We start from the raw sequence: 19,421 nt of genomic DNA on the forward strand, positions 1-19,421 counted from the left end.
TTTTATGTGAAAAGAAACTTACTTTCATTTATTGTACCCGTTTAACCGGACCCCGCGCTCCCGGATCCAGACAGCGAATTTTTAAACCATTCCCATAGATTTCCATTGAAAAATGATCCAGTTATCCGGACGGAGAGATCTGTGCAACATGCATGTGTATGTGTCATGTCAATACCGTTTACTGCATGACTATGTGATTTCATTCTTAATCTACTGGAAGGCATTTGATGTGAATTGATTAATTAGCCATCAAAGCACTAGGGACGCGTGTCACTTGGGTTGTTCATTAGGATTTGGCGTGTCTGAGGACATCTCATCAGTAACGAAAACACGATGATTCACTGTTATTACTTTTGACTGTTGATTTATTGATATACGAACATGAAATATTTTTGCTTTCACTTAATTTTCACGTTTTGCTTGTTTGATCCAGTTAACTGGACACCTCGCTATCCAGACAATTTTCAAGTGAAACCCAAACGTCTGGATAAACGGGTTCGACAGTATCTTTCATAAATTATTTTACATCTGTGTTTGATGTAAACGGTATGGAGCAACATGAATGTCACATTTCCATTACGGAACCATTATGTAAATTTAGATCAGCACCTCCAGATGGAGCTGAGTACTGAAGTGACATCCCACAACTGCACTGTGGGAATGTAAACACTGCGAATGTTACAGTGTAAAATTGTGAGTCAAATTGTGAGACATTTTATCTGTCCAAAACATAATATTTCCACCAGTGATGTTTGCTGAGTGACTCAAGTGCAAGCCAAGAAACTGGATGTAATGGAGTAGTTTAATGTGGGAGGCTGTATGAGGTGACGCCAACACTTTGTGACGTACTGCAAAAGTGCACATTATCGTCTGATAAAGTACTGTCGGTGCCTTTGATCTTTCACCAAGGTATCTTAGAAATGACAACAGTTGGGATGTCACATCGTGTTTTATTCACATATTTGATACAGTTGTACTTCATTCCAGCACCAAGAGTCATATGTCAGAAAGAGAACAAAGTGATGTTTTCTAGATATGGACTCTTGGTTCTATTCAAAATTCTGTATCTGTACAAATACAATGATTGAAAAGTCTGTTTAGTTTATACAGGGTATAAAATATAACTGTTACAATCTAACTTTAATGCTTAAATATTACTGTATTTTTAGAGTGAAAATATTATACTACCAGTTATCCTGACTCATGCTATTTGCCTATCATTCCTTTAACCCAACATTCAGTTGGACATTCTGTGTTATGTTCCTCCAGAACATCTCTACCAATCGCTTTCAACCACTACATACATATATTCTGGCGCCCCCCTTGACTATCCAGTGAACTTAATTTTTTGTAATTTCTAAATAATATAAATAAAATGAGTGAAGTGCAGTGATGGATGTGAGTTTTAAGTGCAAGTATCAGGATAAGTATTGAACAATTTTCTTTACTGCATTACTCTAAAAACTACTTCTTTTCTATATAGTAATTCCTACTAATTCTGTCAGTAGCTGGTGAGCATCCACTTAGTTTAGAATTCATTTCTGATGTCCCCTGCAGTGATACTGCTGGAATGTTGCTAAAATTGGTGTAAAACTATATAAACAATGTTGTTAGCTAAATTCATTAGGGGACTTATGACACACAAGACATTTAATGGCTTGCTTGTCCATTGTCAAAGAGGATGATGGAGATGCCATTGATACAAGTTGAGCCCAGAAGAAACTATTGTGCATCTTGCAGGGGAAGAGGGTTCTAGATTTCCCAAAAATATCCAAGGCTTTGCAAATGATAAATTTAGAAACCACATTGATGATTGCACAACTAAATATGACAAAATATGTTACCTATGCCCCTAATCAATGTCAAAAAGGATTTCCTCACTTACGTCCTCCAGTACTTCATCACCTTCTTGTGCAACTCCTCTGCCCTGCGGTAGTTCCCGCTATCACAGTCACAACAGGCAAGGTAGTATTGGTACTCTGCTAGAAGCTGCAGGCGCTCGGGTTCCTCCTTCCACTTTCCCTCCAGGTTCTCCTGCAGGACATAGTCCAGACATCAGACATCATCTTACACAGCACCTCATCTAAACCACCACTCAACATCTCTTCCCCCGAAAATAACCAGGGATTTTGGTTCCCCCTTTTTCTTCATAATCCAGTCTTGTTATAACCTCCCCTCTTCAAGCCCCCCATATGGATCCCTAACTTGTCCTGGGACAATATCCTTTCATATATTCCCATCACAAAGGTCCTCATCTAAGTCCCTACCTAGTTCCCCTTGGTCTCCCCTCAACAAGTAACCCAATCCAGTTTCTTTTCCTGTTCTCCTATCTCAGGATCCCATCCAAACCAGAGTACCAAGCCAAGTACCTCACGCAGTTGGAAAAGGTTTACACACTTTGCTCTCTTACCAATATCTCTGTAATGCGGTTCAGGATCCTGACACTTGCTTCAGTGCAACTGGCCAAATCAATGAAGACCCTAATATTTTCCAACAGATATAGCAGCTGAAACAATAGAAGCAGTTCAATGCAGCATCTAATAACAAATGCAGGGATTAAGTTGAAAACTCTTGGTACATGCACATCTGCCAAAATCAAGTAATTACACCCGTAAGCAATCAAGTTCAACACTAGTCCAATACTCATGCACATGAACAGTCAAGCACTCACACCAAACAACAGACAAAGCTCTGACATAAAGCATCAGCCATGTACTAGCAATAATCAACATTCACAGCCAACCCATACTACAGTAGTAAGTATTCTGAGAACAAAAAGTTAAGTGCCACTCAGTATATTTGCCACTGTACAATGAACATGAAAACTAGCATTTTGTTCTCCTCAAACTGGTACCTTTTGAAATGTGAAAATCAAAAATGACTGTATGGTCACAGTATATCTTTGACAAGTGAAGCCAAAGTTTAATAGTGTTGCATAAGCAGGATAGGAATAATTATTATGCCTTAAGAATGAGTACCATCATATCTTTAACAATATTTCCTTTGATTTATAAATACTAATGAATATGATATCTCTAAATCGGTTACTAAATGAACTTCTCTAAATATGGATTGGTCTTCCCAATTATTTTAGCCTACAGCATCATATCCTAGTTTTTGAAATAAACTTATTTGGTATATCAGAGTAGCTTGTGACTCAGTTACCACGATCAGTATGACTTACTCTTTGCCCAGGAGGCTTCGACTGATCACTGGGTTCAATGAGGCTGTCATTTTTCTGGCAGTAAACGTCAACAAGTGCCTTGTCAAACGACTTGACATACATGTCAGCAATGTCTGTGAAAGTGTGACCAGTTGACTTCCACAACTCAAAAAGCTCATATTCATTCTTTCTGAAACAGATATGTGGTGTGTGAAGTGGTGTGTGGTTCTGTTCACAGAGCTCAGGTCACAAATCAGCAATGCTGGGTGTGGAGAGTCCTTGCATGGGTGACCGTATATGGCAGTTTGACTTCTGAGAGTTTTAGGACTTTAGTCCTGCCCCTACAAGGAAGCACATGCGACAATACATGCTGTCTCACCTTGGGGAAATGAGTTTGTTAAAAATTGTGTCTGTTTAACCTAGCACCTCACTGACAGGCTGGGTTATCCAAACTAATAATACCGTATATTACAATAGATCAATTCTGAGGACCCCAAAAGGCAGTTTCTAGAAGGAGTTCAGCCTATCTATGAGACATAATTTCACGAAAGTATTTTTCAGGTTGTCAGTGTCCGATCAGAACAATCTTACAGGTTAGTGGTATACCTGCCTTGAACAGCACTACAAGTTTATGACAGAAGAATCTCTACAAACTATTTTTTAAAAATGAATATATTTTGCTTTTAGTCATTACTACCGGTACCTATTTACACACAATATCCACAAGATAATACAGGTTAGCTGTACACCTACCTGGAACAGCACTACATGGGTACTGTAAGTTTACAACAGTTATAGACAGGAGAATCTCTACAAACTACTTGTTAAAAATGATCAATAAAATACACATTAAAATATACCCATTATTAAGTTTCACACCTACCTATTTACATTTGACAACATTTAAAGTCATCAACATTTAACGCGTCTTCAACTTGGTGTTCACATTTCATGAATAGGAGGAATTTATCACTGAGGGAGAGAACACACATTGCACAAAAACTCCCGGAGCAGATGAATACCAACGTGGATTTATTCCATGCATTTGTTATTTAGGAGCGAAAAGCAGTGATCTATGATCTTTCATAAATCGGAAACATAGACGAGACACCCTTGAGCTTCGACATGCCAGGTTCAAAGACAGTTGATGTGAAGGGATCAAAGACAGTTTCGGTCAAAACAACTGGAAACGAAAAGCAACATTTTACTGTTGTGCTGACGTGTTTGGCGGATAGCACTTAACTTAAGCTGATGATCGTTTTCAAGAGGAAACCAATGCTGAAGGAAAGGTTCCCGACCGGAGTTATTGTGACCGTCCATCCCAAGGGATGGATGGATGAGATGTTGGTTAACAAATGGATAGACAATGTGTGGTATGACAGACCGGAGGGATCAAGGGGATGCAAGTCATTGTTGGTGTGGGACATGTTCCGGGCCCATTTGTGTGCTTCAGTGAAGAGAAACTTAATACAGAAGAAAACACACCAGGCGGTAATACCTGGCGGCTGTACATCTCTCCTACAGCCACTTGACATGAGCCTAAAAAAACTGTTCAAGATGAACATTCTCTGAAAGTGGTCAGAATGGATGGTGGATGCGAACACACATACACAAAGTCAAATGCCATGCGGAGAGCACCTTTGCATGAAGTGGCTAGATGATTTAAAGAATCCTGGGATGAGATCCCAACAGACATGATAGTGAACTCGTTCCGGAATGTGGCATTTCTAATGCCATGGACGGCTCACAGGATGAGGCACTGTTGGAAGAGTTTGTGAGAACAGATTCCCGAGTTGAGGAGGAAGATGTCCTTGGGTGTGATAATCTTGAGGATTATTATGATGATGCAATGAATGAGTTGATGTGGCAAGCCCTGGAAGATAGTGATATGGAATTTGACAGATTCAATTCTGAGGACATTGAGTTAACCTTATACAATCATGTGTATGGATATTGATATGTAGTATTATTGTTCAGAATAGAATGTGAATGAAAAACATATTATAATCCCAATGTTCATTATGTTTAATCATTACCTTCCAGTATTATCATCAATGGTGAATAATATGTTTTGAATAACATATTAATATCATCGTGTATTATTGTACACAATGTTCATATTTTATTAATTATTATTACCTGTCTCATGACAACAATAAGAAACAATAATATATTGTTTAGAATGAAAAATGACTTCAGTTTTTATTTACCGTGGGTATGTTTTCTCATGGGATAATATTTCTATATGCACAGATTCCCCAAAATGGCTGCTCCTTGTCATAGTTGTGCTTATAAAAGGAAAACAAACTTGGATTTCTAGAGTAATGGTCAGTATCATTTTTACTAGTAAGTATTCTGACCAAATATACTTACCCAGTACGGATTGTAGAATAACTTTTATTATTCCCAAACATACTTACAGGTACATTTTACTGGTATATCCAACTGCCAGATGTCCTGTGGTGTGACTTAGAGGTGACCCATCACAGTAGCTCAGCTTATGTATGAGGGATAGCATTTTGGCATTGATTTTCACATAGTGTCAGAAAGGCTGTGTTCATGATGGAGAACACGGGCACTCTCCTGATCTGTTCTAAGAGATCAGGAGGTGCCAAACCAAGGGCACCAAGAACAATGGGTAGCCTCATGACAGAGTACTAGGGATGCAAGTGAGACATTTTAAACGCATGGTTCACATACTTAGCATCCTTTTACTGAATCTCCCTTCCAATCATATTGCTGTCAAAAGAGACAGAAAATTCAATGATATAAATTAATTCATTGGCTTTATCCAAAAGGACAAGATCAGGTTTGTCACCTGGAATTGAAGACCCTAACATTTTCCAACAGATATAGCAGCTGAAACAATAGAAGCAGTTCAATGCAGCATCTAATAACAAATGCAGGGATTAAGTTGAAAACTCTTGGTACATGCACATCTGCCAAAATCAAGTAATTACCTGAGGCTGTCTATGGGCCTATTCCACAAAAGATTAAAATCATCTTTTTCCATGACACCATGGTCATGTTCAGGGTCATACCATGGATGGATCTCAGAGTCAAATCCACAGGCATAGGGGAGATGATCGTAGAAACAACAAGCAATGCCATCATGTTGTTTGAGATATGCTGTTTGTGTTAGGGCATCCAATGGCAAAGTAAATTTATTGCACAATAGATATTTCAGGTTAATATTTTCTCTTAAAATCACTAGTCTTGGGCAGCAAAAAGAATTATTATTATAATTATTACTAAATGTTTATTTCATGATTCTTTATTTCAGGACATACCTGATCAGGAAGAAAAACATGAGTAGATCAGTCAGTGTTGTAGTCAGACCATCTTTGTCATCTATCGCCTTCTGTAACCATGACAACTCCAAAGCAGGCCTCCTCAACAATGATTCAGCAGGTCTGGGATAAATGTCAAATGCCTGTAAATATATTGACAATAACTGTATGATTCACTAAAACAAAACAACCTAATGAAATATGTATATATTTTTAGATAAGATTGATATTTTATACTTATCCTGACTTGCTTATTATGCTTATCTCCTTCTGTGCAAATGATAGTGGAACACTTGAATCGCTTGTACACTCTTCAAAAAGAGAAACACAAAATGAAATTCAAAAATGATACAATTTTGTACACACATGTAAACTCAAACATTTTTTAAGGGTTGCTCATTGTTTCTGGAATGTTTTAGAAGATGATGCTTGACCAAACGCAACCAAAAATGATTTTGAACGGTTTTATCAATCAGGATTGTCATGATGTGCATAGATGTCATGCAGCATGAAGATCAGGTGCAATTACTGTTTCTAACGTGCAAAACATGAGTACGGCATGTGACTATAAAAGACCCAAAAGAATCTCACAATTTCATCCACGATCTTTGCAAGTACTCTACACGAAAATGGGACATCTCAACGCTGCAGATCGAAATCAAGCAACTGGAAAACTGCAAGCTGGTGAATCAAAGAGTGAGGTGGCAAGAATCTTCAACATTCATCCTCGGACAATAACTCGACTGTGGCATCGATTTCAAATTCAACAAAATACCATCCAAGATGAGGAAGGCCTAGAGTCACCACACCTGCCCAAGATCGGTACACCCAGTAACCCACCTACATGACCAACATTGTACCGCCAGGGAATGTCAGGAACTTGTCTCCGAGAAGTGGGAATACATGCCAAATGTCCAAAGTTGCCCCCTCCTTGACACGGTTACATCAACGTCGATGAGTGAGATGGTGTAACACGGTGCTGCCATGGAACCTGGCAAATTGGAGGCGCATATGCTTTAGCAATGAATCCTGTTATCTCCTCTGGCAATGTGCTGGTAGAGACCATGTCTACAGACGACGTCATGAACATTTTGCTAGACAAGTGGGCAGATTCAGTGGAAGGAACATTACAGTGTGGGGAACATTCTCATACATCAGCAGATTGGATTATCCAAGGCAATCTCATGGCAAATCAATACATCGACCAGATTCTCCGTCCACATGTCCTTCACCTTGTTGAACGTCAACGGCAGCTATTCCAACACGACGACGCTACGCCCCACACAGCATGTGCCACAGTGGACTACCTGGCCAATAGCAATATCAATACCCTCCCCTGGCCCTCCAGATCTAAACGCAGTTGAACAACTTTGTGATCATATTGATAGACAGGTACGTCAACGTTGTAATCCACCACAGAATCTTCAACAGTTGTTCCACATGCTGTAGGAGGAATGTAGAAGGATTCCACAACAAAACATCCAATGACTGATTCGATCTGTACCCAGGAGGTGTCGGGCAGTGGTAGCAGCTGGAGGTGGTCATACGAGGTACTGACTTGAACACAACCTGGTGGACAGCAGTAATGACTGTAAATCTTTTGACTGTTCTTCTAATGAAATATGGACAAGATAGCAATGCACTGCTCCACAAAATTTCATTCATGTATATTTGTTTTCCGCTGATCTTCACTGATCTATTATCCAAATTTAGCTGTGTATGTTTTCTGGTTTCAAAATTATCCGTATCCATACTTGTCACTCTCTCCTGAACATGCCTGCTCTTGGATTTACTTGGAAAACCTGAAAAAGTGCCTTCTGTGGGAAGGTTGTGGGCGCTTGAAACCATGAGTCAGGATAAGTATAAAGTATCAATTTTATCTAAAAATTACATATTTTTCCTCATCCTGACTCATGCTTATTATGCCTCCAGAATCGGATGGAATTGGTGGTGGGTCTGGCCACTCTGTGGACTCATCAGCAGTCCTTATGTACCTCCTATATCCCCCCATGGGAACTGTGTACCAACACTTATTGGATCATGTTCTTCTATCCAGTTGTTTACCTGGAACCAGGATATCAATGCCTTGTTGACTGCTCTAGATCTCACAAGGCCGAAGAACATTCTCCTACTCATGGTGTCAAGGTGAACAGTCTTCTTGTGTTCCACCCTGTAAGATTTGGTACAGGAGTCGTTGAGTAATTTCAGGTCCTCATCTAAGTCCTGTACTATCATGAAGAGGTCTATGTGATGCAGAGGGAACTTTCTAGCGCAGAACAGTGGTACATGCTGGTTCTGGTACTGGGTGGCTTTCTCGAATGCTGTGCTGAGGATAGCAGACACCTTGGAGATTGATTCAGTTGGTGGAATCGTGAGGGTGTCAAAGTCATCATCCAACATATTGTAGGTCAATGCTGCATTCAATTCCTTTGAGAGGGGCGCCAGACTGTCCAGACTATTAGCAGTCCCGGATCACCCTCTTCTATAAATATTCCCTGAGATAGTCCTGGGTCAGGTGAACTGTGCCTCCATTCCATGATACCTCTCCTGTGAGATACTGACATGGAGTGAGTGTATCTTGAAGTGGATTCCCTTCTATCTCCACCTGACACCCCAGTGTTGAAGGGAGTTTCCAACAGTCTGAGGAATGTTCATGGAACCTTACTCCTCCATCACTGCTGAGTCTTCCAAAGGTGAGGATCTTCTTCAATGCAAGCATTCCCAAATGTCGTCTGCAACCATAGAGTTGCAGGACGAAGATGTATATCTCTCAGGAACAGGTTCCAAAATGTCGTCTCACATCATAGAAATCTGACGTGCTTCTCTTTCTTCAGTGAACCACTGGTGCATCAAAACCATCATCTGCATTGGAGACTGTCTCATAAAGTTTATTGTAGGCTGGAACTGATGCAGTGTGGATGAGGCATTTGAGAATGGTGAGACGTCATCTGCATGTGCCATGATTCTACACTGGTGTTGTGTCTGATGATGGACATCTGCATTCCAGGAGGCTGGTCTTCAATTAGTTGAGCAGCTGCCATGTTTGTAGAGGACGATCATCTTACCATCGAGGTAGTCTGCAATGCCAGTAGATCTCACTGGAACTTCAGGTAACAGTATCTGAGGATCAGCATAAACGTCTGCTTTGGCAGGAGGCACAATGTCCATTAAATGACCCCTGATGATTTGTTGTCTTACTGGAAGGAGACAACTTCGATGAGGTTCCAGAATAAGATGTCTTCTGAGCTGCAGACAATTAGGACTTCAGCCATTTATTCTCTGATGACATTGACCCAGTAGCAGCAGACCAGTCTTCTTGGATCCTGACCAGCAACAGATTACTGCTCCTGCAATGTACTCAACAATTCACCTGCATTATGAATTTCAGCAGTACTTAACAACAAACTGGCATTATCTCCATCTTTTTCCCAAGTGACTTGAGATGATTTCATCACCCAGTCCATTATATGTCTATAGATGCAAACCGGATAATAATCAAACTGCAAATCTGATAAATTAATGCAATAACTGCAATACAAGCTGGAGAACATGGCCCAATGCATGACAGGCATTGGGTTTGAGGATCAGCCACTGCAGTGACTGCGTGACTTCACCAAATGTAAAGCAAAGTACATACAATGACAAAAATGTAACAATATACAGATAAATTTGGAACCAGAATCCATACACAGCTGAATATATTTGGATAATAGGATCAAAATGTAAAAGGATATAGTGCTGTATATGGGACTCCAGTGCTTCCCCAACCATCCATATGGGTGATGAAGGAGTAAGTGACAAGCATGGTCATGTGACTGTTTTGGAGTGAAAGTATTTAAGGGAAGCAACTTGTACAAGGGATTCAAGTGTTCAACTATCATTCCAATACAAGAAGGAAATATGCATAATAAGAATGAGTCAGGATAAGGAAAAATATTTCAAACATCACTACCTACACCCAGACTCTGTTTCTTTTAAGGTTAAATAACTAAATTTTTATTGTGTTCATTAAAATACTACATGGATTCATACAGTTTGCACATTGTTTTTTAGTTTCATACCTCAATGCAACAAAAAAAACACAGTCAGTCCTTCATACAATTTGAAATCATCATCACACAGGACATTGATATGAAAACACTGGCAATGTTGGTACTACAACTTACCTTTCGCTTCTTATCAAAGTAGCTGATGAGACATTTCACACTAGTTAATCTGCAAAGACACATACATTTAATACATCTGAATCATGACTTCAACTAGAAAACTACATGCTGTTAAAGACTGACCAGCAGAATTTCTTTCTTTCTTTCCAGTATGTAGTATGAAACTTCTTACTAACAGTACTAAACATGCTTAGCACTGAGTTACTTTAAAGCAATAATGTAAACCAAAGCATTAAGCCCCCATTTCTGAAAAAACCTTCCACAAAAATGTTATAGTGCTGGTACAGTTTGTGATTGCTGAGAATGTGAAATCGGTGCTATTTTGGTTGACATGATAGCACGAACATGGTAAACAGACATAGTACGCATATATAATGAGGCGACTTCATTTCAAGCATGTTTTTGTGATGATACTGTAAATAGTTTTCAAACAAAAAATGTTATTGATATGCACTTTTGGATGGTGGTGTTGCATCAAAGCAAATGTTGTAACTGGCTGATGGCATGTCTTTATGATAAGTGAGTGAGTGAGTTTAGTTTTACACTGCACTCATCAATATTCTAGATATATGGCAGTGGTCAGTAAATATGCGAGTCTAGACCAAACAATCCAGTGATCAACAGCATAAGCATCGATCTGAGCAATTTTGAACCAAGTCAGCGAGTCTGACCACCCTATCCAGTTAGTTGCCTCTTGCAACAAGCACAGTTGCCTGTTATAGCAAGCATGGGTTGCTGAAGACCTGTTCTACCCCAGGCCTTCATGGGGCTAATTATGATTAAGTGAGTTTTATAAGTAGGTGATGTTCCGTTGTTTGTGTGATTATTTGAAAAAATCTTTGTTTCTAAAGCATCTAAAAACCCATAATACAAGGACATGTACAGTGAAATATTTGTTAATTTCAATCCAAACTGAACTTCACTTGTTTACAACATGATTATCCTCAGCAAAAACAGTGGATTTGCTGATATTGTATTTCCGATGATATGAAGATATGTGATCCCTGGATAACTATTTTCAAACCTCGTGGTTTAACCAAATCCATGTATCACAAAGGGGATTATCGTGAGGGATGACTGTATAAGGCACAGAAGATACTCAGAATATCTTGGAATTTACAGTTGTAAAAGATCTTATTTTCTTGTTATAGATGTAAGTTCTTAAAGACCAAACTGGGAGGTGAGTACAGATGATGAGCACTTGCATTGGCATCATGATGCATATGCAAAAGGATAAAAATAGGGTGTCCAGTTACGACCCCTTCATAATATGACATAACGCGTCTGGTCAGTCAAACTTATGCCACCCATGGTATAACCAATCCAAAACCTATATTCTGTTATGAGGTCACAGGTTGCCATTTGCAAGATCTTCATTTCAGTGTCACCAGACATGAGAACACCTACACACAGTTTCATCAATAAGAACACTAGCAATTCGTAAAGAGTGTCAAGCATAGAGATGAGCTGCATGTAGATGATTTATAATTGCTTATCCCATAATTGTTTAATCTGATAGAATATGTTTTCGGATCAACAAATTATGTGCTCTTGTCAATGACCCCTTGAACCTGGTTCATCGCCAAAATTTTGGGTTTGTTTTAACCTACTAGTATTTTTTTAAAAGTACTCCATAGTTCAATGATCACAGTCTGTGTTATTTTGCACTGTCCTCAGCCAGTTTACACCTACCCAGTGTCCTGTGCAGGATTACATATTGCAGATTCTGCATCATTAGTTCATACACAAATTTCGAATCAAATCAAGTAACTCACAACAAAATGAAAGGCACAATCACTAAGACTGACAGACATGATTGTCCTCAGAGACTCATCAATCTCCCCCAAAAGTAACAAAATCTCCAAATCAGCAAGAAGACCTGACTCACGACTCTTCTATATGATACATATATATATATAATTATCATACTTTTAAAGCAGTGGATCTTCAATAAAAAGGCATCTTTATTGAGAGAGATACCTGAACAGGATATGACTTAGATCTGCAAGTCATTGTATACCAGATGACCATAGATTTTTTCAGATATTGTCTGTCTAATCATTCACTATGAAAGGTCAACATGAATAGAATTGTGTGTATCTGCCTCTGCCTCATACCACATTCAGTCAGGCATGCTCCTAATCAAACATCTAACATCAACAATGGAGGCTTACATCAGCTGCTTTACATAAGTTCATTCCACCTATTCTTCCTTCAGGGCAGTACCATGTTTGCTGAGAGCGTTTGCTGGTTGTCAACAATCAGATACATGCGCATCTAAGACATACTGATTGCTGATAAGTGTGAACTAAGTGCTGTCTATGGTAAGGTGGTTATGTTGTTGGAGGTACTTAGTAGCAACATTAGCCCTGTGTTTTCTTTTGTTGCCTTTGTGTAGCATACAACAATCTCTACATACATGGCACCATGTGTGCTTCCAGGATGTTGTCACTTTAGAAACAAAAACAAAACACCCATTCCATACTACCATATTTTGCTGCACCTGTCAAGGAAGTCCAAAGTAAATCTGGATTTATCCAAAAACATAAGGTTTGCACAGCAGCAACAGCCACTCGTGACATGAATGACATTTTGAACCATCAATCATGGGACAGCTCATGGATATCCATGTCGTTGATTATGAATTGTCTGTACACTGCCTCAAAGACCTGATGTGACAGAGGCCATATGTCAAAAATGTAATTGGCTTATCTGATTTTCTGTAATGTATAATGAAAATTTAACCTGGACAGTGTTCATGAGCACATCATGAAAAACGCCTCCAAAATGTTCATGTGTTGGGTGGAATAGTCATTAAGCATACCCAGGTAAGTTATTACTCATACTTGCTGGATACAGGGATAAATATCCATATCCATACCACAGAGAATGACTACACAATCCCAATGTAAGTCAACTCGTATGATAAGCTTGAGTAATTCATACTTATACTAGGGGCAGTGAGGTAGCCTGGTGGTTAAAGTGTTTACTCATCACACTGAAGACACAGGTTTGATTTTATACATGGGTACAATGTGTGAACCCATTTCTGGTGTCACTCTCTGTGGTAGTCCTGGAATATTGTTAAAAGTGGCATAAAACTGAAACTGAATCCCATGGAGTGAGAAGCATGATGTCCTGAAAATCACTAAAACCTGAAATCTCTAAACAGTATTTCCCACCTGTCTTCAGTAGACTTCAAGTATCTCTCTGCTACAGCGTTACCAAGTTCAGAGAAAGAGAAACTGAAATTAACAGGAAAAATCGAACTGCATTATATTATACACACATAGTAACTGTTCCTTACACATACACTTCAGTATATGAATTATATAAGTTAGTGCTGAGAAATTCCAGGCATCAAAGTTCACTTTTCCTAAAGCCTATGACTTAATGGATAACCAGTTCTTGTTCCCAGCCAAGGTGTTATGCATGTTAACTGCAATATCTTCAGGAACAGAATATTTTGGAGTATGTTATAGGTCTTTTATCAGAGGAAAAAAACACTAAGAAACAGATCGTTATATAAGAACATGTAAATAAATAACAGTGATAAGATAACGAAAACGGAAGCCAGTAGATAAACAATGATAAACTGGTAAGGGGGACAGATGAATGAAAGTCAGGCAACATTAATCCAGGCATAGATGATGAAATAAATATGGCTGCATTTAACAAGGGAAATGACAATAAACAAAAGGAAGCTAGGAATTAATCCAGACCTAATGAATGACAAGGACATGGAAGCCAGCACTGATAAGTAAATTAACAGTTCGCAAGCGCACAGCACGTACATATGGAATATAGCAAATAATGGCACAAAATTAAATTCATTCATTCACTCTATTACAACATCTTAAGAGAAAACAATCTCACATTATAAAGATGGGAAACAAAATAAACCAGATTTAAGCTTTAAATAGTCTGTCATTCACATGAAGTCAGAAACTGGCTGAAAAGTCTCAAAATCATCCAACAATAACATTTCATGAGTTGGAGACCAACATTCCAAAGGTTAGAGATGAGTACATGGCTGTCTAAATAAACCAAGACAGGAACAGAGAAAACACTGACTGACATTACAAACTTTATCCCATACTGCTGGGTACAATGGATTACTTGAGGCTGATTCTACTCTGGTATCTACGTGAGGTTCACTATGAGGATGACTGGCTTCAAGACCTTTATTCATTCCATTATGGCTACTGTGCCAGTGACAAAAAAAAGAGATACTATGTGTTGACATTTTAATGTAGCATATTGAAAAAAAATGAATACAAAACATTTTCAACTATGAGAATACAAACATTTCAAGGCAGCAGTGTTGATCAGAGCCAAACACTGACCTGATCAGACCAGACTGGATAACGATATACTGTTCCAAGGCAAAGTACAATGGAGACCACACATGGAGAGGGATATCCAGTATCTCCTTAAGTTCTGTCTCTGTTAGACCTTCATGAGACACCTGAAGCAATTTCAGTACCTACAACAGATAACTGAAGTTAGTTCCATCCTTCCTACATATAACACACTGCTGTATAAATCATGACTGTCCACCTTTGCATAATATCACACTTCACCCTACCATGTCACTCTTTGTAATGTTCATCATTGACACCTGGATGTTATGTAGCAGCTGAACATCATATTGGTGAATGAGCATCCCTTTGTTAACTAGTCAAATATATATCTGTCCATCTAAAGCACAATATCAGCTCCACATAGCTGTTACATTACGACTGTACATCACATTCATACCCATCTGCTTTGCTATCAATCTGGAGTTAAACATTCCAATGAACAACATCTAGTTGTTAACCATCCTCTGTACATCTAGTAGTTAACCACCTTCTGTAGAACATCTGGATGTCAACCATCTCTGTAGAATATCTGGTTGTTAACCACCCTCTGCAGAACACTTGGTTGCTAAACTATCTCTGTTCAACATCTGGTTGTTCAAGGAGAATATGAGAGAATTGCAATAATATGCTGGGTGAAAGTCTCAGAGACATATACCCACAGTTTTGATTACAAATTATGCATATTTACGTCTTAAAACACTTTCTGTTATCAGCACTTCGGCCATTAAGCATATTCCTCTGGAAGTCACATAACCTTTTCGCTTGTCAAATGTGTGACTAGAGTCCAAAGACCAAGCGCTCCAGAAATACAAGTCATGTGAAAACGAGTCATGTTGTTTCTGTCGTTTTTGCACATGGCTTGATGCTTTATTCTGTTGCCTGGGGATGCACGGAATCATTGAATAATGAAAAGAGCCACCATTTCATCCACTTTCCAAGTAAAAAGATTTAGGCAAGAGAAATGATGTTCCGATGATTTTGAGTCAGGCACTTTTACTTTCAAGACCAGTGCACTCACCACGGTCACAGAAATCTAAGGTACATTTTCATGTTTTTATTGCGATTTTACAAACTTTTTGTGACATTTTTATAACTGAAAGTGATCTATAGGATGCGTTTTTCAATTTATCCTACAACTGTGTTTACGTTAGTATTCTTGTTTAACCACCCTTAGTAGAACAATTTGTTGTGAACCACCCTCTGTACAACATTTAGATGCTAACCACCCTCAGTACAATATATGGCTCTTAACACCCTCTGCAGACCACCTGGTTGTTAACCACCCTCTGTACACCATTTGGTAGTTAATGACTCTCTTTACAACATCCTGGTTGTTACCTATCCTCTACCCTCTGTACAACATGTGGATGTCACCCACCTGTTGTACAACATCTGGTTGGTCTTCTGTGTTGTAATCTGACTCCAGTCTCTCCAGGACTTTCATACAAAGATCTCGTATGCTGCAAATAAATCATTGTCTAGATGTGGAATTAACCCAGATGATGTTTGACTGATATGGATCAGTAATCAGACAAGATGCAGATCTTCTGTATTTGAATACAACTCCATGGTTTATTTCTCATTCCTACCTGTCAGATGTCAAAAGGTCATTTATCTTTTCATCCAGTTTCCGAAATGACCCAAACACAGAGAGTTCCTGAAAGTCAAAGAGAAAAGGTAAAAGTGGTGATACAAAGTTTATGACCAAAAAAATGGTGAGCATGGCATTACAATGATAGTTAAGTACAGATATCTGATTTCTGAAGCGAATCCTCTGATGAGTGGACATGTTGTGAGGTTGAGAATGAGCAGGTAAGAATGTATTTTACCTTTGTCTGGATCACTGAAAAACAGTGACAACAACTCGTATTTGCGAAAAGGTAAGCAGGTGCTGTACTACTGGTTGCAGGCACTCACACATTGTGTAGATAAAAATAAGTGTTTCGTTTCCTGATTCAGCTCAACAGCATTCCTACTATATGATCAAGTGAGGGACCAGAAAATCCAGAGACACAACTCACTTAATGATTTTGTTGAAAGCACAGGCAAAACATAAACACAGAATTTTGTCTGCTGTGTACAAGTGCAGCGATCTTTGTGTATATAAGCAATAAGTAAAGAAAAAGTTTGGTTTTGCAACACAACTAATGGTGGCCTGAAATTACTTACAGCTATGATAATCTTAAGGAAGAGGGCATTTTTAGTCAGATCTTTTTCAACAATCTTCTGCAGCTGTTCCTTGGACAACTCTTTTCCACTTGCCTTCAGAGTTTCCTGTGTACAGAATAGAAAAAATGTACAATACCTACACATTTTTATTGAGGTTCTCTGAACAGATATCGACAAGCAAGACAATATGCCTTCACATTCTCACCAAAGTTCTCTGCAGACGCAGACGAACAAGACAATGTCTCAACATTTTCATTGAGGTTCTCTGTACAGTGCCTTCTGTTCTCCTTCAGAGATCCCTGTCTACACTGAAAGGACAAACTGCATAATGCCACTACATATTTGTTGAGTCTCTTTGTATGGAAGCAGACAAACTAGACAATGCCTTCCCACTCCTTCAAAGATCCCTGTCTTCACTATACAGGCCAGACAATGCCCTCCACACAAATCAGACAGATAAGAGACCCTTACCATACATAACAGTTTCCTGTCTACCATTTGTAGACCCTCTAGGGTAATCTTCTGGTACATCCTTGCAGTCACAAGCTCCTCAATAATACCCGGCTCAGTGTCCAACACTGACACAACAATCTTCACATTATCTGGAATTTTGTCTGGTAACCAGGACACAGGCTGCACAGAAAAAAATTACACAATCACATGCTGTAACTCAAAAAACATTTAGAGTCATATTTCAATAAAATATGTATTTATTAAAATATTATTTTAAGATAAATACCATTTTAAAGTTAGTGTTAAAACTAGGATTAAGCATAATAATATATTTACCATATTTGTTCTTATCCTAACTCATACTGCTTGAATCTCACAGGTGTTGTGCAGCCACCTAATTCTGCAATTTTTTAAATAAATTGATATTTTATACTTATCCTGACTCATGCTTATTATGCTTATTTCCTTCTATGCAAATGATAGTGGAACACATAAATTCCTTGTAGTTCCCGTAAAGTGGACATAAAAATTCTTTCACCCATGCACAAACAGTCACATGATGTGCCATGCTTGTCACTCTCTCCAGAATAAGATTCATCGGTCAGGATAAGTATAAAATATCAATTTTATCTAAAAAATTTCATATTTTTCCTTATCCTGACTCGTGCTTATTATGCTTCCAGAATCCATGGAAACAGTTGTGGGTCAGGCTACTCTGTTGATTCGTCAGCTGACCTTCACAAACAACCTGTATCTACCCCCATGGGAACTGTACTATGGCACAGTAGTGACCCTTCTTTATGTAAGGAGTATTTCCTTACAAGTACAGGGTCTTAGTCACTCTTGCTTGCCTGTCCTAGATGTACACATGGACTTTCAACCATAGCTCCTCAGAGCATAGGTTATCAACAAATGATAAGGGTGAGATTTCAGCACAGCACCAAGTGGCCCAAACTGGTGAATGCCCGAGATGTCTTCGGTGGCATGTCCCTGAGGTACTGGTTGGCAAGCACTGTAGTTGATTTCCAGAAGCAGTCCTCCATTATCAATAAAATTCTAACAAACCTGTAGAGGTTGCAAATTCTTTGAACAGAGTCCTCCTTGGGTTACTTACAGGCATTTAAATGTTCTTTAAATTCTTGTGACAGTTGTAACCATATTTCTGAAATAAAAATATGTACAAAACAAAAAACATCGTTTTTGTCTTGTGAGACCACCCCTACAGGGCCCCTGGCCCCGTGACAGCCAAGAGCAGGTAACTCTTAGGCTACAGACTCAAGCCAAACACTTCCATTCTGTAACCTTTTCAGACAGAATGTGGGGAGGTGGGTGGAGAATCTGCAACCTCTACAGGTTTGTTTGATTTTTTTTCATAGAGATCCTCCTTGGGGTACTTATAAGCATAAGACAGACTCCTAAAGACTGATCTTAGGGAGAGGCATTCTGTCTGCTAGCAAACCTGACATAAGATGATAACCCTTATTACAAAACGAAAGTAACAAGGAATCACACTTACCTGGTCACGTGACCATCTGTGCCTTGCGACGGGGGTGCGGACCAGGACTAGGATAATACATGGTCTAACCTTACTATTCTGAAAGATAGCCGTAGGGTGCCTAAAAAAATAGCTCCCCCGCCCCCCACTTTTTTTCATACCAAAAAACGGAAGCCAGGACAGGCGACCGATATCACCAAGTTCAATTCACAGGCACCGGCCAAGGTGCTAGGGAAGGACTCAGACAGTCTAGACCAGTAAACAAAATACCACCACCATAATACAGCCCACCACCAGGGTGAAAGATGGAAAGTACAGGAT

At 39.0% G+C, this 19,421-nt stretch overlaps 1 protein-coding gene across 1 annotated transcript in view; it reads right to left on the minus strand.

Annotated features, from left to right (window-relative positions):
• The window catches only part of LOC137293465 (TPR repeat-containing protein DDB_G0287407-like), a 59,451-nt gene that overhangs the window by 23,948 nt on the left and 16,082 nt on the right, over window positions 1-19,421 (minus strand). The window contains exons 8-18 of the mRNA XM_067824020.1: window positions 17,624-17,785; window positions 17,153-17,257; window positions 16,573-16,640; window positions 16,362-16,443; window positions 14,966-15,105; window positions 13,802-13,864; window positions 10,620-10,668; window positions 6,454-6,596; window positions 3,185-3,353; window positions 2,411-2,506; window positions 1,886-2,034 (exon numbers count right to left, since the gene is read on the minus strand). Coding sequence (XP_067680121.1) covers window positions 1,886-2,034; window positions 2,411-2,506; window positions 3,185-3,353; window positions 6,454-6,596; window positions 10,620-10,668; window positions 13,802-13,864; window positions 14,966-15,105; window positions 16,362-16,443; window positions 16,573-16,640; window positions 17,153-17,257; window positions 17,624-17,785 — 1,226 coding nt within the window. The remainder of the gene's footprint in view (window positions 1-1,885; window positions 2,035-2,410; window positions 2,507-3,184; window positions 3,354-6,453; window positions 6,597-10,619; window positions 10,669-13,801; window positions 13,865-14,965; window positions 15,106-16,361; window positions 16,444-16,572; window positions 16,641-17,152; window positions 17,258-17,623; window positions 17,786-19,421) is intronic.

This window comes from Haliotis asinina, chromosome 8 (genome assembly GCF_037392515.1).
Source record: "Haliotis asinina isolate JCU_RB_2024 chromosome 8, JCU_Hal_asi_v2, whole genome shotgun sequence".
NCBI classification, from domain to species: Eukaryota; Metazoa; Mollusca; class Gastropoda; order Lepetellida; family Haliotidae; genus Haliotis; species Haliotis asinina.